The sequence below is a fragment of the Agelaius phoeniceus genome, chromosome 2 (genome assembly GCF_051311805.1).
Source record: "Agelaius phoeniceus isolate bAgePho1 chromosome 2, bAgePho1.hap1, whole genome shotgun sequence".
Classification (NCBI taxonomy): Eukaryota; Metazoa; Chordata; class Aves; order Passeriformes; family Icteridae; genus Agelaius; species Agelaius phoeniceus.
Window position 1 is genome coordinate 84,841,132 of NC_135266.1, and position 20,847 is coordinate 84,861,978.

Consider the following 20,847-nt stretch of genomic DNA (forward strand, 5'->3'; position numbering starts at 1 on the left):
ACCCAACAGCAGTGGTCCATAGACATCATAGATCATGCTGTGGAAAGTATGAGGGGTTGGCAGAGTCTGAAAAATTATGGGGCTGGGGTGTGGTTGGGAGAGCACTCCAGAAAGGCAGTGGGAGTGCTCAGGCTTCCTGCAGCCTCAAGGAAGGAGCTTTGATTGAGTTAGCTGTACTAGGAACACTTGGGTTGGAGGCTGGTGCCACTTAGCCTTTGCAAATGCTTTACAGTAGCATGGCATTAGACCGTCTTCTGTGTTTTCCCATGGCAGGGGCTGAGAGTGAATTGGGATACAAAAGCAGTAAGGATTTCTCAGCCATGGGTGTTGTTTTGGGACATAAGTGGTACATTCTGACAAATGAGCTGCTCCGTTGGAGAGGAAGGAAAGGAAGGGTGGTGCTTGACTGGAAAGAGGCCTAACAAAGTTAGGGTCAGCTTTAACTTTTGTATTAACTTAGGAATGTGCTGAAGACTGTCCTCTTAAAATGTAGACAAATGTTCCAGGAGCTTTGCCCTGAGAAACCTGGATGGAGCTGAAATTGGATAATGAAGGGAAGTACTTGTGTAAGTAAAGCTGTAACGTGCCAAGGGGAGAAAAAATTCTTTACAACAGTCAGCCCCATCTGCATGTAGAATTAATAATATTTTGAAAATACACAACAGGGGAGAAAAGTCTCTGTCAATAAGCAGACTGATAAAGCTCAAATGGATATAAAACTTATGTGTTTATTTCATTAGAGTGTTTTCTTCCTACAGTTGCCTAGTTCTAGACTAAAAAAAGGAGAAAGATTAAAATTTTTGTGTGTCTTCTGGAAGATACAGAATTATTAGAGTTATAATCATTGCAAAAGAATTTAAAGAAGACTTTAATATTTTCCAAAACCTTTTAACCTTTTAATGTATACTTTTGTGAAACATACCTTAAGAGCACCAGTGCCTAAATTTTTCAACAATAGAAGTGTGGTTTAACCCTAGTATTGGAGAAACCTACCAAAAGTAGCCTGAAAGAACATGTAGTTTACTCCAGTGTCTTCAGGCCACCTTTAGGTCTGTTCTTTGGCAAATTCTGTAATTGACTCCTTCTGTTCCCATCTCAAGACAGGTGAGGGAGAGGTAAAGTCAGGCTGATGAGTACAGTACAGTCAGAGCAGTCAGAAAGAGTCTAACTGCAGTACAGTCAAAACAGTCAGAAAACTCTTTCTGAGGCTGCAAGTGTTGTTATAGAGGTCTTTTCTTCATGAATTTTGCATGAAGAGCATACTAAAATTTGAAGGTTGCTGATTCCCTCAGTTATTGCACACTCAGTATTTCCCTGAAGAGATAAAAAAAAGCTGAAGAGTAGAGGTATCTGGCAGCCCATCTCATTCTACCAACTTTCAGATACTTAGAAATTGCATAAATGGTAGGCTTGTACTACAGTTCTAACTTTTAGGCAGAGACTTTCCCCACAGACAGCAAGAACGTTTGCACCACAGCTGGAAGCAGAAATAGAAAACAGATTCCTGATTGTTAAATCAGTGGTTCACTTAAAAGGTCTCTCTTCTCAGAGTATGGTTCTGTTTCTTGGGGTGATGCTCCATCTGGTGGTGAATGAATAAAGAACGTTACCACAATGCAGTTTTAAATCAGTTTCTTCTTGAGACTTTTAATGTTAAGCCAAAAAAATTTAATGTCAATATGGATCGAATTTGCCCTTCCTAGTACAGGTAGGAGTGCTTGTTATCTCTGGTGCATTTCATGCTTATGTTTCACCACTGATTGTATTGGGGAGCTCTGGTTCCATGGCTAAAAGTCAAAGAATTAACTTCCTCTGCAGGTGCTACAGACACAGTTAAGTTCACCTGAGAATGCTTTGCTGGCACCATGAGCTGTGTCAGAAAAATATTTACAATGAACAAATGAAGCAACTTTTAGAAAACAAATGAGCAAATCCTGTGCATAATTAGAATTTTGACTCCTTGCTATGAATTTCGCACCTGTTTCTGTATAAGCCAGCAGCAATAAATGCTCTTTATTGCTTCCTGTATTTTTAAATTTTTCTCTGGGCATGGTGGTGAGGGCAGATGTAGAAACAGGTAGGGCCTTTGTGACAAGAATCCCCACTCTAACTAACAATTCCTGTTGCCTTGGAAAGGAAAACAATTGGGAAAATGTCTCAAAATGGAGGGAAATATATCTACCCCTGTCATGGTTATGAGTGTGGCATGGAAGGGTAGGTTTAGCCTCAAAGCCTAACGATCAGTAGACAGTATTTTTTTTTTCACACGTTTTCTTTAAAATCTGAACTCCCTAGTATCTAGAAAGTGGGAATAGGAAAATTACTCTAAATGTAGGAGGATCATTACAAAATAATTTGTATTACATTGAGGATGTTACTATTACAGGCATTATACCTCTGGCTATACCTGGGGAAAGGAATTTTAGTGTTTTGTGTGTGGAGAAAAAAAAGTATGTGTATATATGGGTTTATATATATATATATATATATATAAAATATGTTAAAGGCAAAATAGATGAATGTATGTAGCTTTGTTTCTCCTCAGATCTTTTTCCTATAATCCTGTTCTTCCATTTTAATATCACAATGTTGAGATAAGCATTATTGGGAGACAGGTTAGAAGACCCTGGGGTTTCCTAAATTAAATTTCCTTAGACAAACTGAATGCCTATTTCCTCAAGCATCCCAACTAGTGATCATATGATAGGATCTCACAGAGCTAGTGAAACTCACCCACCCTAATCCTACGCTTCAAAGCTGAGAAAGAAAAAGCACTTATGCTTGACAAGCACAGTCTGGCCATCCACACAATTGTATGAATGAATCAGTTCTTACTTTCATAGCAGCTGTGAAAGGCAAAATACTGATACTGAAGGGGGATAGGCTGTTCTCTCTGTGAGTTTCTATTCTGTAAGCTCAATCACAGCAGGAAAGAAAAGTAATTTACACTGATGCTCTCAAGCATGTGCTACATTCAGTGAGCTCAGAGACACCTGCTGAACCCACAGTGGCTATAGCACTGGGAGAAGTTCTTAACCTACACTATTGAATTATTCAAACCCCATATAAATACATACTTTCATTTACAGCCCTAATGACTGGAACAGGGGTAAGAGCAGCCACAGGACTCATGCTGGACTTAGTGACCCCACCCACATGGTCGAGTCTGGCCTGTCTGGCTTCCTGAAGCCCAAACAACAATCCCACCAGCATCTGGAATAACCAGAATGCAGCTTTGGTCAGAACAGAAGTAGCTTGTTATAACTAGTAGAGAGAAGAGTGAGCAGCAGAGTGACAGCCTGTGCCCAAACAGGGCCTTTGGGTTTAAATACCAATCATTCTGTGACTTGCTCTTCACCAAACCATGACAGTGAGGGCCATAGAAAATTGCAACAAGGAGTAGTGACATGAGGATTATTTCATAGAGGGCAGCTCTGGCCAGTCAGGTGAAGTTGTAGCTAGTACCTCTTTTTCTTACAAATAAATCACTCCTTTGGTAATTAAATTGTGCTGATGAAGTGAGTCTGCTACATCATGTAGACACATATTCCCTAACTCCTGATGCCTTGCAATGGCTTGTGAAGTGTTAATTACTTATTTCCACACCAGCCAGATCCTTCCTTAAAAGTGTGAGAAGCTGAGCAATGACCACTCCCAACTTCCATTTGGTTCCTCTTGTTTTGTCTGATCCACTTCTATCACCAGCTATGTGAGGCATCTGCCACCTGTGTGACAAAACTACCACATCCTACAGCAGAATTTGACAGGGGACACAGAATAATCTCAATGACCCGTTCTGATGAGGGAGTTCAGCCTGAGCCTCTGCTAAGTTCCCTTGTTGCTGCTTCTCTACAGACATTTGGCCTACAACTGTGACTTTAAGAAAATTCAGGCTTGAGTCAAGCAGGCAGCCCAAATTTTTCAGGTCTTCCATCTGTGCCATGGCTTCTAGGAAATAACCCTGAGCTTTGTCCCGTAAATTACCTGGGGGAGAATTAGTTTTACTTTTCAAAAGCTTACAACAGCTTTCCTGGGTTTCATCAGTCTGTTTTCCTCTTCTTCTGGGTTGAGCTCAGTCCTTTTATTCCTCGAGTCCGTCTGCTTTTATGCAAGGGAAGAGTCCATTTTAAGCTGAGGCAGAAATGACACAGGATGTCACTGGGCACGTTCGAAGGACTGAGTTTCTGTTCTCAGGATAAGTGTACCTAAGGCTGACTTGACTTGATAAAGGATTCCTTAAAGGCTTCATTCCCCAGTCAATGAAACCAGTAAAAACTTTTATTTTCATGCCAGTGGTTTGGGAACAAATCTTATTCCTTGGTTACAGAAAGTAACTTACAAAAGCAAGATATGTTGCTCAAAATAGTATTTCTGATCAAGCTAATCTAGTGAACAGAAGGGCCAGCTGGACCTTACCTATGAGATACCTGGGTACGTGTGGCACCAGCAGAAACTGCACTGGTCATGAGAACCACTCAGACCACGCCAAAATCCTATGGCTTTATGAACAAATGTGACAGCCTTATCAGACACCCCACATCTGTTTCTAAGAAAAACAAGATTTTACTCTCTTATTACTGGGAATAATTCTAGCACAGCCAAAGTTCCCAAAGATTCCTCTTCATTACATTTTCATACAGGAAAAGTTAAAGATAGGTACTCCAAGATTAAGCTCCATAGTGTCTTACTGCCTAAGAGGGAAATACTGCTGTACCATTTATATGAGCTGGGACAAGAATATTGGTTGTCCACAAAATGGAAGAACTTCCAGTGCAAGTACCAGCAGGAAAACCATCAGCATATTCACAGTTGCTTGGTTACCCTTCAAATGAGGTAAAGAAGGAAAAATCTGCATTCAGTTTGTGTACAACACCCCAAAGCACCACACAAGTATGACACAGTGCTGCCATTTTTTAACTTGTAATTTTTCCACTTTAAATGCAATTTCAAAGAAGTATTTCTACATGGAACACTGATTTCTTGATGCAGCCAAGCACTTCAATTAAATAAACCAACATGCAGACTAGTCATTTTCATCGATTTTAATTTTAAATACTGTTCAAGAGTAATATAAAAGTTACTAGTTTGTCTATTTAGACTAATCGTTGTTTGGGTTTTTGCCTTCCTCCCCCACGAAAATCTTCAGTAGAGTTACTTGATGCATCTTTCAGGTAACACTTTAGAAAGAACCCCAAATGACAGAATTTAAGCTTATGTTTTCCAGAAGAGAGGGTTCTGTGTCAGACGTCTCTGGAAGTTTTCATACCTAGAAAAATTAAAAAAACAACAAAAAAATAACAGCTCCTGCATATAAAATTGTGTTTTTAAAAAAGGGTACAAATAATTTAGTCTATGCAGAGAACATGATAAACGACATCTACTTCACACCAGGAAATCACAAGTCCATTTGCATATCTAGAATATTTGCAGTTAGACTTGTGTATTCCACCAAGATGAATTTCATTAAAGCAGTATCCCAGAGGAGACTCATTCAAGTTTAGTAAAATTGTAAGTTAATTTAGATTTGACAAGAGGAAAACTTTCTTCACTGAAGGGGTTGTCAAGCACTGGAAGTGGTGGAGCCACCGTCCTTGGTGGTGTTTAAAAGACACATGGACATGTTTTATCAGCCCTGGGTTTGTGGTGCACTTGGCAGCAGGAGGTGAATGGTTGGACTCCATCTTAAAGGTCTGTTCCAACCTAAACAAGTCCATGAATTATAAGTGACTGTTTTATGCATAGCATTTTTGGGCTAGGAAATCATGAATGAATGTATGAATCTGAGGCTGGATGGTAATGTTTTAGTAAAATCAAATAGGGAAATGTAATTCTCTAACATATAAGGCAAACATGTATGCACACATGCTGTCCTAATTTCAATTTTCATACTCACAAAACCAAGCAAACCATAAACAAACAGCATCAGAATTCACTGTTGACACACAGTGAAGAAACAGACAAAATATACAATTTCTGTGCCTTTCTACAAGAAAAAAAAATAGAGAAGCGTATAGGCTTTGAGCCACAAAAGTTAAAACCCCCCTTTTAATCCTCACAAACCCAAAATCTAAGGAATCAAAAGATACTGCCAATGAAATAAAGGAAACCACAAAATGTTCTCCTATACCTCATAGTTCATAGCCCAGCTTAAGTGAGAAAAGACTGAAGGGTTTTAAACCAATTCAGCCTCACCCAGGCACTCACCAGTCACATCAGAGACCCTACCCACATACAGTTCATGGAGTTTGTAGTTACCTTCTAAACACAAGGCATCTGCATCAAATTACACTCCCAAACAATACACAGGGCTCTCATCAACTGCTTGCATATTCATGAGATCTTACCAATGATAAAACTGTATTCAGATAGTCTCAAACAGTGATTAAAAAAGGGCTTAGGTTAATACTGCAGAGGCTAAATAAATAAGGCCAAACTGATAGGAAAGACATTTTCAGATAACCTAAAGGATTGCCTGCCGTTCACAATTTATCTCCAGACTACACAGGCTATCCCCAGACAGTTATTAAACTAGTCCCTGGAAAACAACTCCCAGAAGGAGAGTTTGTATTTACACTCAAGGATCTTGGTGACAGAACCAGGTCAACTACTAACATGATTTCATCACCTCTCACATATTCTTAAGTAAGGCAACTATGCTGGAACTATGTCTAGGAAGAGACCAAATAAAACAAATAAGCATAAATTGACAAGTATCAGTGTGCTCTGTCTTCCCACAGCTCCAGAGCATTTGCATTATCAGCAACACAGTGCAAATGCACATATGTTAAAAGCAACCCTTTTAGAACCAAAAAAGTTTCATTGGTTGCATAGCACTTTTCTAACAAAAAAAAAAAAAGCTGACAAATAAATATAAAAACAGTGGGCAGGACCTCTCTATACTAGCAATAAACAACAACAATTTTAAACACTTCTGCATCATCTCACTGAATAGCATGACAATAGTTCAGTGCTTAGAAATGATGGTCTAATGCCTAGAAAAAAACCCCATTTGTTACTAGAGATCACTGCCATTACCATTTCAGAACTACATTTGCAGGAATGAAAGCTTCAGAAGGATTCGGGGTCATCTGTGCCTGAGTGACAGCAAACGAGGAAGCAAAGTTATAGAAGTTATCCAACATCTTCTGAGTGAACTGAAAAAAAAAGAAGAGATATTTTAAGGAAGTTCTTTCTTCAATTTGAATTTTTGTGCAAAAGTTTAAGATATACAGCTCCTACATGAAGTAATTTTGTCATTACTTCATCATTGTCATCTAAAACACAGTGGGAAAGTGGATGTAGTAGGTCCACAGACAGTGATCAAACATCCTAAGCTTCAGTCTTGCCCTCAGATCCATCTGGCATCCAGAAATCATTTGAAGAATCTTCACTTGCCCTCTCCCTGCTCAGTTTCATCCAACTGGACAAACAGCTTTGGGAAGAACATTTTCTGTTTGTGTGGCAAAGTGATGCAGTGACAAGAGCTGTCCCTCTCCTCCAAACCAAATAATCAGAAGAGCTCCAGACTGGGCCAAAGCTGCCATTCCAGCTCCCAGAAAAACACTTGTTAAACGATTGGAAAAGGCTGCAATCTATTTCCAGCACATCAGACTCCAGGGACAGGGCAATTTCCTTTAGCATTCCCCACAGAGGGCTGCTGTCCTGGCATCTTTTACCACAAGATCTTGTGGGGAAAGCACCTAAAGGATGCACAGGGCACTCCTAAACTGTAGGACTAGAAAGAAAAGAGTGAAAGAGAGGCCAAGGAATAGTAAGCCCCGTGTGCAGAGGATAAGGGTGTAGGACATTCCCAGCAAGCCTACAAATATACAAGTATACAGTACCTCCTTATTTCCTCTATTAAAAAAAAAGGAAAAAAAAGTTATGCTTTGCTTTGATCATATAGAAAATTTCAGACAGTGAAATGATACAAGAAAACAAAACAGAGCCTGAGTTAATAAATGCAGTCTTGTGCTCCCTTCTGACAAAAAGAGCAGAAGAAATCATATCCCAGAACCCTACCCTCACTCACATGCAGAACTCAATGGTTTTGTCCTACTTCTTTTTTATATATGTTTATACACATAAAAAAGACATATTCAATCATATAAATCTTCATAAATCTTACTAAAAATGTAATAGGAGATCAACTCCATAACTTTGGGTAGCAACAGATGATTTTGCCATTAAAAAACCACTTTTATTGCTATAATGTAGCAGTTCCAAAGAGCTGATGTCAAATATTAAATGAAAGCTATTCATTATTCACAAATATGCTCCCAGTCATATATGCCCTTCCTCTGCAATCTACTCCTGCAAAGGTTTCCTTCCACTTTGACCTCACACATTTTCTTTGTAGGAGTAAGCAGTACTTCACCCTTTGAGTCAACTGCATTCCTTGAAGGCAATTACAATTTCAGTTAAGATGCTCAGAGTTGGATGCTCTTTTTCAACAGAAAAATTCAATTAACTGAGAATAACATTTGTAAAAATGTTATGCAGTCATGAGGTGGTTCTTTTTCTTTAAATACTACTGCCAGAAAAATCCATGAGCCACCTTGCAAATGACCTGATGTGGCACATTATTCCTCCTAACTTTAATTACTGCTGTAATAAATATTTGTGGAATCAGAAATATTATTTAGGTGTCATTAGGCCCTAACAACTCCAGAAAAGCTCAATTAACTGTACTATACAAAGACAGCTGTTGGTCAACTCCTAATCATGGTAACTTTCTGCAAGAAACATTACCTATTTGGAGCTACAATGTGTATAAACTGCCAAAGAACATCAGCTACAGTATCAGGATTACTGTGCAATTACTGTACAATTACCAGTCTCAGCAAGCACCTGGAAGGAAAGTGAGAAGGTAAAAAAGGCCTGAAGAAAAGCCTCAGCAACTGCTGAAATGCTGAAAGAAAATGCCAGAGCCATCAGTGTTAGGGAAATCAAGACCCACTATGCAGGTCTAGCTTGCCTGGGACTGCTCTCAGACTGCCAACTAACTGCCAGAGCTGGTTGAGGATTTCCAGAGGTTCAAACTAATGGACAGGCTGGGTTAAAAAATGGCACATCCAATCCACAGAGAAGGCAGTGGGGAAAAACAAAAAAAACCCCATTCTGTGGGAAAGGGCATAATTCTGTAGTTCTGCAGAGCAACATCAGAAGGATTTCTCCAGGGAAAGTGGTACACCTGAATATCTCTCTGCATCCATGCCCACATTTGCCTTAACTTGTGAGTAATTTTTGACCATTCCTGCAAGTCTAAGTACTGAAGTTTCAGCACCCACAAATCACCAAAGATCCACTCTCTCTTACATGTATTTAGTCATAGCTGCTCCTATAAGAAGTATATAAATAATTTTAGAGTAGAGTGACACTGATACAAGTGAATCTCTTGGCCTCATGTCACTGAGGATGAAAATTCCAGTCTTCTACAGAAGACAGTTTTTCAGTGTAAGAAAAAGCAATTTCATAGTATCAAGGCACCCAACCAAATGATTTGACAATTATTATGTTGCTTACAATCCTACTGCCACCCCCAGCAGCATCCCCTACCCACTCCCCAATTAGTGTTTCAGAGGCTCAATTCTTGAGACTTCCACAGAAAGAGAATTTCTGAAAACGGAAAGTCCAGGCTACCTCTGTGAATGAATCTACTGATGACACAGCAGCACTTGCAACAGGAGTCTGCTGGGCCAGGTTCTCCAGCAGTTCCACTGAGATTCCAATCTGAGCCACTGTTGGTGTCTGTGGGAGGTTCATGGCACCAAAGGGGTGTTGACTTCCCTTCCCTGAAAGCACCACGAACAGCACACGTTAGGTCTGGCACACACGTAAAGGCTGTGTAACTTCAACCACTGTGTTTCTCCCATAGAAGGCATTCCCCAGCTCCCACCAGAGGGATCTCCCTGTCCCAGGAAATGCAGAAAAATCACAGTCCAAGCACAGGCAAAAGTACACACAAGTACAACAGATAGAACAGTGTGACTGGTACATTTAAAAAGCACAACAGATCATTAGGAAATTTTTAAAAACCAGAAAAAACATGACTTTACAGCTCCCTCTGAAGTAAACGGAAAGAGGGAATATGATCAGTGAGTGAAAGACAGCAGAACCTTTTTCTACAGGAGCCAAGTTTTTAATTCACATTTGGGCAATTGCAGATAAACAAGAAAGATGCATCACTGCTGCAGTTTGATTCACTCATTAAAGCCACATTCTACTGAACCTGCTCTGCAAAAGTAGTGAGTACTGGTTTATGATCCCTCTGACTCAGGGAAGGCTGGGCAGCCCCAGGTACTGCTAAAACCCACCAAAAGCAGCAAAGGTCAAAGAAATAGTCATGGAACAGAGAGGTCTCTGACTTAGCAAGTGCCACAAAGAAAACACGGAACCATCCCCAAACTGCATGCCACAAACACAGGCACCATCCCAGCCCTCTGCCCTCACTTCTGACCTTTCTCAACCCATACTTTCAGTCCCAGCTTCTGCCAAGGTCTCTGCAAACAAGGACAGACACTCAGCATCACTTAAATCATGTACTCTTCTGTCAGCATCTCTAAAGGAAAATGCAGGAAAAGGCCTGTGGGACCAGAGTGCTATCAGTAAGCAAACACTAATACTGCACCTGTGTTTGTGGGAACACAATAGTCAAGTACACTCTTAACACAGAGGCAATGTTTCAGCAGCACTCTCTGGCCTCTTAGTAGCAGGAGAAAGCGAAGCTAAATCAAGAGCTGTCCTGCAGAGCAGCACTATCTTGAGCTGCCAGAAAGGCTAATGGAGATTAAAAGCACCATCTCACTTAGTCAAAAACTCAGCCAGCAAAAACGGTCTGACAAGTTGAACTGAGATCAGGACTGAAGACCTCAGGAACTTGACTATTCCTCTGCAGAGACACAAGGCACAAAGAAGCAAACAGCCAACCCCTACAGAAAGTGCACTCACAAACTCAGCACCCTTTTCAATTGAAGTGTTGCTCCTTAGTCAAGATCCTACAGCTGCAATACAGTGCTACCTTATGAGTAAACCACTCCTATTAAAATGTTACTTTGACACAAGCTAAGTAAGAAAAGAGTTCATCTCCTGAAATGCTACTTAGAACCTCTTCTGAGAAACGCCATTTTATTGCTGTTTCATCTCACATTTGCTGTTGTTGGATGCTTGCTTGATACAAGCTATCAGAAACCAAGTATCAAGTTCATTATTAAAATGCCAACAGCAACAGAACTGGTACAAGTTTTGCATTTTGTAACATCTTCACCTGAGAAACTGATAATTCAATAAAAATGTAATATCTTCAAGCAACAGGCTCTGTTACAATGTATGATTACTTTAGACAGTCATGATACAAACAATCAAACACATCCATTCCATTCACTTTACATGGACTCCCACAGAACCACGGCCTTGGAAAGATGTCTGCCTAAAATTGTGAAATAAAAGCATCCATTGCCATCCTTACACCAGGAGAAATACACTCCACATTTTCCATGCTTGGCTCTTGCAATTAGCATTCCAAACCTTATAAAGGCAGAGAATGTTAATCAGTACTAAAATACAAGCTCAGTTTTTTGTATTCAGACCCTACACTCTCCAACACATTACATCACTGCAGAGAAACTGCTATCAAAAAAGTATTTTTCCACCCATTTCTTTCCCTTCACTGAACCCTTAATTCAATGATTGAGCCCTTTACCTTTCAGCCCAGCCACAACAAAACCCTTACCCATGTGTAGGCTTCAAATGCCAACATGATATTAGAGCATAAACAGCATGGCAGCAGAAAAGTCTGTACAGAAAAGCCTCTGCTGTAACTCTTACCCCACTTGGGAACCTACTCCCATAAGGGTGCAAAATACAAGCCCAAAGTTTGTTTTCTATTTCTACCACACCTTCACAACATAAAAGCCTTTCAATTCCAAGGCAGGGAGCATTTCTAAGCCCCTTCTTTACATGTAAACAAATGAAACTCTGCTACAACTACTGCTTCCCAGGGAACTGACAGGGACACATCTTTGGTCCTCTCAACCTGGTATTAAACCCAAAATGCAGAGTTCAAGCAGCAGTAATGTCTCTCAATGATTCCAGCTCTCTGTTATGTAGTCTTCTACACCTTAAAATTGTTTATGACCATGGAAACGTAGATTGTGTAGCTTAGACTGAGTCCACACTCAGAGCTAAGCTGCAGACAATGCAAATGGCAGAGCTCTCTGCTGCTCAAATCAAGCACAGCAGTGCCTCAAGGCACTGCAACTGTGTTCAGCTATGTCACTGAGTTCTTCCTTGAGAGCAGCCCTTACCAGGAAATTACAGCTAATCATGCAAAAAGCATCTGAAAATGCATTTTCCTCCAAAACTGTCCGAGACCACACACCAGTGAGTCTTTCAAGCACAAGAAATATACACCAAAAGCACTGGTGATATGCTTTACTGTTGCACTAAGCACACAGCTTTGGGATACACAAAACCACATCCCCCCAAACCCTTCTGGAAGGTGCTCCCTCTTCTGAAGAAAGCCCAAATTTCTGAGGAATGTGTATGATCAGAATTCATTTTGCTTTGCAGCTTGAAAGCCCTTATCTCAACCATACTGCCACATCCAGGACTGACCCAAAACAAAGAATGCCATGTTATGAATGAATGCATTTTAGCAGAGCAACCTCATAGCTTAATTCAACAGAAATTTGAGTTAAAGATGTAGACTACATCCAAACCTACAAAAGCTTTGTACTACTTAATCACTGTAACACTTTAAGCTGCTTGACTGATGTAGCTGTCCCTTTCATACAACACAGCTGTGCCATTGGAATGTCTCATCATTTTTATAATGCACACAGCACACCCCTCGTACTTAGGAAAACACATGCACACACAGACACACACACACACTCTACTCAGTGTGTCAGAAGTACTAAAACATTTGGAAAGCTGCTTTCCAATGGGGACACCCTCTATTGGCCAGTTCTATAGAGCAACTGCCCCTGGCTGGGTAGTGCCAGCTGTCAGAAATCACTGCCAGGCTCCACTCCCTGCAAAATCTGTCTGTGCTACAAAGAATACAACCACTTAGCAGAGGAAGCTGAAAGAAGATGCTGCTGGCATGTCTAGACAAACACCTAAAAACATGGCAGGGAAGTTACAAGGTCATTTTTCCTCTATGCAGAAGACAAAAACACGTCAAGTTTGCTTAGAAGAATTTCCAGATCAACACCACACACAAGAGCAGATGAGACAGCAACTTCACAAGGAACAGTAACACACAGACAGACTTCCATGAAGATGACAGGCTGCTTTTAGTACATCTGCTCAACACTATCTGAAAACACAGAGTGTGCTGCCTTTTTAAGTAGCTTTTTGTTCACAGCAACCTTCACACGTTTATCCCTTATGCATTCAGGAATGCATCTGTTGCAGCGACTGCTATGTTCTACCAGTCTTACCGGATTTGAGACCAGAAATTTTGAAGATGGCACTTGGCTTCTCATTAGTGACAAACCCCAGCAGCTGCCACACTGCCATCCCACTCTGGTCTGGGTAACAAAAATAGACAGATCCTCCCATTCCATCTGGAAAAGGTATAGTTCCCAGCATGAAGACCACTACATGGTTGATGTTTTCATAGTCTGGTAAATCAAATACAAATTTGTCTTCAGCCACTTGTTGGGGCGCAGCTTGCACCTAAAGAGAACAAAACCTTTATTAGTATTAACATGTTTCTCATCTTCATCTGTCTGCGAATTTCCTTTTACAGAAATACACCTAAAGTGGTACATAACAAAAAGTGAGGAACGTACTAGCCTAAAGAGCAAATAGCCAGATAAAAGTCAAACACAGCAGAAGAACAACTGCAAAAAATATTACCAGAAAGACACAACAGTCTTGTTCTACCTGCACTGAACACATATCCCACCCGGGACTACAGGATCAGAATACCTTCGCTCCCCATGTGCGTAGGAGGAAAGTAGGGTGCAGAAGAGGTTGCCAAGTCACTAAGAAGTGGCTGTTGACCACCTGGCTGGCACAACCCCAGGATCATGGAAACCTGTTCACATAGGAAATACAATAGACCTTGAGAAAGGCAGCAGAAGGATGGCTGAATGAATGCCAGAGCAAAAGATACCCTCCTCTTTACCCGAGATGCCACATCCTTGCAGCCAAGGCACAATCTAGCCTTAAAAAGCTTCTTTTAAGCTCCCAGCTTGTCTCTGAGGAGACAACACTGCCAGGGGGATGGCACGCGACTCCCGGCAAGGACGCTCGACAAGGCAGCAGCCTGTGGGGACGCGGGGCAGGAGCCAGCCGAGCGCCAGGCAGGCGGGGCCCCTGCCTGGGGCCGGGGGGCCCAGGGCCCTGCGGCAGCTCCACCCCGCCCCCGAGCGGGTTGAGGGCCCCGCCCGGGCCCGGGCAGCGCTCACCAGCCTGCCCGCCACCAGGCAGCCGAACATGGCGGCGGCCGGCGAACCCCCTCAGACGCCTCGCTACTCCCGAGCCTCCATGAGCGCCGTCCCCGGAAAGTCAACACGCCCCCGCTCACCCGGGCACCGCCGAGTCACTTCCGCGGCGCCGCCAACACGGACTACAACTCCCGCGGTGCAACGCGCGGCCGCGCCCAGGCGGTGTGCGTGAGTCGGGGTGAAGCGTGACGGGAGATGTAGTTCTTCGCGTCACGGCGCTGACGTGAGCGATGGGCGGCGAGCGGTGATGCCGCCCGGCGCTGGCCCGGGCCAGCCCTGCACCTGCCTCAGGGGCTGTGGGCAGAAGTGCTCTCAGCAAAAGTACCGCAGAGTCTTTCGGCCTTGTGTTTTAGCTAGGCTGAGTTGTCATAGATCCATGATAATGGCGTGTAGGCATGGGATGAAATCAGGTAACAGAGGAAGAAAATGAACAGGGAGATGAGGAGACGCAGTTCATCTGGTAAATCTCCGTAAATTATGACAAAAGTTCCCCTCAGCTCAAGACACAAAGATCGGTTCCCTTGCAAGTTAGTGCAATGTAAGCTGCACCCGTGTTCTTTGGGCTGAGGGGAGCTCCTGTGCTTCATTGCTTGTGGTCTCCTGGGTGTCAGAGCACAGGAAACAAATGGAAACAAACCATTCCTTGCTTTGACTGAGAACAGTGTTCTGCACTTTCTGTAGAAGCCATTCCTTTAAATCTTGTTCTCATATGTCATTTGGTGTTTACACGGGTACTTTGATTCATGCTTCAATCTTAATCATACCTGTGTTTATATTTCTGCCACAAATCTTTATGAGCCCTCTCTCGTTTTACCGTGCCAGTGTGCTGCTATGGACTGTGAAACCTGAGATTCACCCATCTCTGTAGGCAATGTCAGGGTCTTTCTTGCAGCCAGGATCACATTTGGTGGACAGCTTCTCCTGTCCTCTGCCCTCCCAGACCCTGGGCACTGCAGCTGTGGCTTATGGCAGAGGTCTGTCACTGGGGAAGCTCCCAGGGTGTTGCTTTTGTTGCCCACTTTGTGGTAGTAAAGTTTTAGCAGAGGATTGTGCTGCCTTTCCAAATGCTAAAAACTTCAACAAAATGAAGACCCCAGTGCCTGCTACCAGATGGAGTAACCAGCCTGTCCCTTGCAGTGTGAAAATGTGAGGCAATTACAGGAGCAAGACCTATTAAAAATGCTGATGCTAGCCCATGGTTATTTATACAGGCAGGGTACAATATGTGTTTCTGCCTGGCTCACCTCTCACATGGAGTAAGAAGCCCAGGTGTAAGAAGTATTGAGGCAATAGAGCAGAACTGCTTAGTCCCAGGCCTCATTTTGGATTTGAACCTTTGTAAGTGAGTTCTCTGCTTGGCAGGTGCTTTTCCAGCTGGCCCCAATGAACTGGAAATAAAGAAAGTGTTTTAAAGCTTGAGATATTGCAAATTAGTGGAGGGTGGCCAAGCTCTGCAGTGCAGCCACTGAGACACAACAAGAAATCTGCTAATTAGGCAAGAGCTCACCTCAGATTGCCAGCTTGCTGCAAACCTCTGAGATTACACTGTGTCAAAAGGCCCAGGACAGCCTGATCTCAGCAGGGCTCTCATGCACTCTTGCTTAGGCATGATTTTTTTTTCCAGTTTAAACCTAATTATTTACTATTTATCTAAACTTGTGGAGCTTTCTGTGCAATGATAGCAGCAGAGCCATTGATGCTCCCCCTGCCAAAAGCTAATCTCAGCCTGTTTATGAAGTTGCTCTAGAACTTACTTGTGACACAGATGTTCACTTGCACCCCTACTAAGATCCATGCCTTAATGCCATTTAGGTAAAAGAAGGTCATACAGAGTAGGCACATTCCCTCTGTGCAGGAAGGGAAGGTATTTCCTATTCAATAGTGACAGATAGTGGCACTAGACACAGAAAACTGTTATTTGTAGAGAACTTCCGAGGAGATGTTTCTATTCCTGGGTGAGGCAAAGACAGGAGAAAGAGGAAGAATCCTCAGGCAAGTTGAGGCCAGATTGACACAAAATTTCACCAATATAGTGGTGGGTGGTGTGCCAGAATATGTGCTGGGACCCCAGCTGAACACACAGACCAGAAGCATCTACACATGTCTGAACATGAGGGCAGCAAGGTGTGGATGCTGGATCAGCAAGAACTGTGGAAAGTAATTTTTTTTCTGAATAAAGAGTAATTTTCTTGTTGGGTACCAGGAGTAGGGCTGAGGGTATTTGGGATAGTGGGAATGTGTGATAAGAAGGATAGGGTTATGTAATGGTGAAGAAGGAGCTGCCTCATGGGACAGAGGAGGAACAAGGCTAAATGGAGCATGCAGGAATGTCATGTCAAGTGGTTCAGGGTTAGTGACTCTAAGGTCCCTTCAGAAAGAGATTTTAATTGTCTTTGTTCTGGGCAATGGCCTGCATTTGTTGTGTAGCTGCTTTCCTCAGTGCTGTTGACCCATAAGTGTTAATCTTCTCCCTTTTGAAGTCAGTGAGCATTTTGTTTATAGAAATAGTGATTGGGGAAAAGTTACCAGATAAATCTACAGAGGCTGAATGTTTACTTGGAGACTGGGAAAAAGAGCCAAAGTGCACAACCTAACTGCAGCCTAGTGATGCTTTTAAGCATGTCCAAATAACTACATAAAGCAATCAAAATCTGGAGACAGTGAACACACGTGCAATTAGTGGCACTGTTTCATATTAAAAGATTATAATTTGCATTATAATTTTCCACTATTATGGCCTTTGCTTACCTTCTTCTCAACTTTTCCAAACTTTAACCATTAGGACTAAAGTTTTTTTCAGTAAGTGCTTCCATTAGTTAATATTTTTATATGTGTAAAAGTTTCAGCCAGAATGTTGTTTCCAAGACATGCGTCAAAAATGCCTTGTTTTACTCAAAGTAAAAAATTGAAATTTGGATGACATGTTCTTTCAGATGCCCTAATTCCCTCATGTTGTAAAAGGAGAGACTTGCGATTTGCTGGCAGGTAGTCTTGAGTCAGAAAAGGTGTAGGGGGATAGAATGTAAGAAAATAAAGATAGTGTAGAAAGTAATCTCACCCCTAAGGAGTTGCAGCTGGGCCAATTATCAAAGATTAGGAACAGGCCAGAGCTGTAACCAATGAGAAGAGTGCTATTAAAGAGTGGGGTGGCTGGTTGAGAGGGGAACTGGAGTCAGTGGTACTTTGTGAATAGGAAAGAGTCAGTGCTCTGAGGAGCTGCCCACCAGAAACACCAAGAAGGTATGAAACGTTTGTGATAAGGAGACAACAGTATGGAACCCCTGCAGTAAGATGACAACAATAAGGTGCTGTGAAAATAAGCTCACCTGTATCTAGATATGAACTATTTGGAGAATTCCAGTTTGTACGTGCTCAGGAGAAACTTATGTAGCACCACAGGTTCCATCCATGCTGAGTAAGTCTAACTGGGGCTACAGAATTTTGTCTGTAGCTGCCTCTGGGTTGAGAACCAAGGCAAGAAGAGAGTATTGAGCACTTCTTACCCAACCTAACAACCTGAGGGAAGTACCTAAATTAAAATCAGTTTCATTCTGTTTTTTCTAGACAGTGGCTCCTCTAAGGCAGAAACTGTCCTCTAGAAGAGCATCTTTGTTGCCAGTAATTAGAGAAGACAACTTGGCAGTTCAGCCTCAGTTACATGGGAATTTAAGTGGGAGGAATCCAGTCTCTTCTCCAGCTCACAGTTTAGGTATGGTAGGAGGTACAGGGGAGCAAAGGAGGAACAGTGAAGATGGGGGAAGGCATAATGGCAATAGGTTGCAGCAGAGGTCAAGAAGGAGGAAGAATGTAGTTTACTCCTCAGTAATGCTGATTTTTTGAGATTTGGGAAATAGTTTTAAAACCCCCTGGGCAACTGAAAGAGGTGATGACTGGTTTGGTCACAAAAAAGTGCCTGGCATATTGACCTTGCATGACATATTCTTTGGCAGTGGTGGAGAGGAAATTTGTGTCTCTACTGTGAATTTTTTTTCACTTACCAGTGACCTTGAGGCCTCTGTTAGTGTTACCTGACAGCAGCTGACTATGGTTCTGTGAGAGCTTTAGCTATGATAAAATATTTGTAGAGTATGGAAGATCGTGTAATCTGTTCCTCAGATGACCTTTTGGGACTTGAGTTCTGTGGATGTCTTACTAGTCTTTGCTGCATTTAAGGTATCTGAATCTTCATGGAGAGAATTATTTTGTACATGCTGAGATTGAATTTCCATTTTTTAAGTGAATGACACTTTGTCACCAGCAGATGGTGATAAAATACCAGGGTTTGGCATTTTAAAAAACCATTCTTCGTGTTGAAGACTAGTTGATGCTAGCTCTGGCTGTATCTCTGCTGAAAAACTGCTCTGTTCAGTTTAAACCCTAAGGACGATGAAACAGTTCATAAATATATTAATGCTATGTCATTAACTGGCAGGCAGTGAACTATACTTTCAGGATCAGAACTGGTAATGGAACAGGTAAACCAAATAGTCCCAAGGACCATCAGTCTCCCACATGCCACACACATAGGGAGTCCCCAAGACTTGGGGTACAAGCAAACCAACCTGTTTTTTAATGCCATCTGCATTTGGAATTTAAAATCAACTTCACAGCACAATAATTTTTTTATAGATCACAATGTAAGGATTTTTTTGAAGGCATTTCTATTTGGTTATGTAAAACATCATTAGAGACCTACCCTGTTTGAGTATCTCTCCAAGCATGTTTTAACCACTTCAAACAGACAAGTCTGGCTTCCCTAAAGTTATCAGTTTAATTCTGTTTTGTCTAAAGTTCGCCTACCTCCTTCTTGTGTGCATGAATAAAAAGAAAGAAGCATACAGCTACTTAAGGAAAAAGTTTCAATTGATTTATAATATAAGTAAGACATTCTCTTGCCTTTATTGATGAGTGTTAACAAAAGGTATTGTCCAAGCTTAGCTTTCTAGGTCCAGCTGTGCTATCTCCATGGATTTGTGTCTTCTGCTTAACTGTACATGTTCATCACTCCTGTTAAAGTATTTTCCTTCTTCAGGTTACTTGCTAAGTGTTCTCCAAACTGTTTTTGGCATAATAATCTGGATTAGTTTAAACAGATTTGGTATTAGATCTGCTAACTGGGGATATTGTGAATGAAACAGTGGGTAAAAGAAACACAGAACAAAGTGACAGTCCAGCTTCAGGTGGTGGTGTTGATCTACAGCATATATGGAGGCTTCTCACCCTTAGATCTTGCTTGCACTGTCCTGTCATCTACAGCTCATTAAACTCCATTTCTCAGCTTTTGATGATGGCCAATCCATGATGTTCCCATTATAAGACTGTTCCTAAGAGCCAGAAGATCTTAGGTGCCTGAGATCCTCTGATACATCAAGAATTGGCATGGCATGGCTCAGTCCCAGTGAAGAAAACTGTTTCTTTAGGTATAGAAGGGTCTTTCTACCTTATGTGCTGTTGGTGTTGCTATTCTGAGGGCAAAATTGCACTGTTTTTCTTAAAGTCTGAAAGAAGTAAGTAGGAAATTCTACACCACGATGACTGAGTTCATTGCTGGTGTTGGGAGGAGGCTACTTGAAGGTGAGGTGTGAACTAATCTTGGGGGATGTTCACAGGACTGTAGGTGGTTGACTTTGCTTGTCTTGGTCTGTTTCCAACTTGACATTGAGACATCATAGCTGAGCATTTCTGAACTCATTCTGTCCCAGGTGAAGGTAACCTCCTTGTGTTTCGCTTGGCAGCATGTAGTCAGGCAGACCATGACAGCTACACGTCTCAAGTAACGCATATTAACTTTCTGGCTTGCTGTGTGTGGAATGGACTGAGCTTTGTCAGTAGTTAGTTGCATGGGTTGTTGACTCCTGCTCTCAGGAAGTGTGGTAACTCTGCACCATAGCTGGCTATTTGCTTTCCTGTTCAGAATGGAGAACCTCTCTGCATGGTCATTTGGCTGTGCTTTGAGTCCTCAGCTTTGCTGACAGGCCTCCCACTACGGTTTTTCTGGTTCTCACTCATGACTGCAGACAGCTGCTCTCTTGGTGGGGCTAACCTGCATGTCCAGAAAGGTCCCATTGCATTTCAGAACTGTCCAAGTGCTTTTTGTTCAGTCACATCTCACTAGATGCAATTGCGGTGAGATTAGTGTCAGTTTAAGCGGAAGTGCACTTGGATTCAGGATCTGTGTTTGCTGTTTGTGTGGTCTGGAATACTTCCATGAAGGACAGATGTGACTAAAAGCACTACCTACTCTCATTATCATGCTAATAAATCAGCTTTATACAATCCATGTACTCCTATGTTTGTAAGCAGAAATGTGGCATGAGTGGTGTGTTTTACTCAACCCAAAATAACTTTTTTAAAGAGAGCTTCCTTTTTTGAATTACATAGGACTTAC

The 20,847-nt window shown here is 42.0% G+C and overlaps 1 protein-coding gene across 5 annotated transcripts; it reads right to left on the reverse strand.

The window, feature by feature from the left end:
• Positions 1–5,027: 5,027 nt before the first annotated feature.
• On the reverse strand, positions 5,028–14,559 carry HIKESHI (heat shock protein nuclear import factor hikeshi). Of its 5 annotated transcripts, none has more exons than XM_077174064.1 (6): positions 14,421–14,543; positions 13,939–14,047; positions 13,446–13,683; positions 9,643–9,794; positions 7,036–7,154; positions 5,028–5,266 (listed from the first exon to the last, which is right to left on the reverse strand). In XM_077174064.1, exons 3-6 carry the CDS (start codon positions 13,594–13,596, stop codon positions 5,212–5,214), a joined length of 477 nt encoding a protein of 158 aa, XP_077030179.1. In that variant the 5' UTR covers positions 13,597–13,683; positions 13,939–14,047; positions 14,421–14,543; the 3' UTR covers positions 5,028–5,211. The 5 variants fall into 5 exon arrangements, with proteins under 5 accessions (XP_077030179.1, XP_077030182.1, XP_077030181.1 ...); XM_077174067.1 differs by having other exon boundaries at positions 14,425–14,514; XM_077174066.1 differs by lacking the exon at positions 14,421–14,543 and adding an exon at positions 14,138–14,412.
• Positions 14,560–20,847: the final 6,288 nt, after the last annotated feature.

Excerpts from the sequence above, each read along its gene's own strand:
- HIKESHI (XM_054628228.2), bottom strand. The coding sequence starts at position 14,450 with ATGTTCGGCTGCCTGGTGGCGGGCAGGCTG. Across the intron at positions 13,684-14,420 it reads GCCTGGTGGCGGGCAGGCTG|GTGCAAGCTGCGCCCCAACA; the intron begins GTGAGCGCTGCC and ends TGTTCTCTTTAG. Across the intron at positions 9,795-13,445 it reads AATTTCTGGTCTCAAATCCG|GGAAGGGAAGTCAACACCCC; the intron begins GTAAGACTGGTA and ends TGGTGCTTTCAG.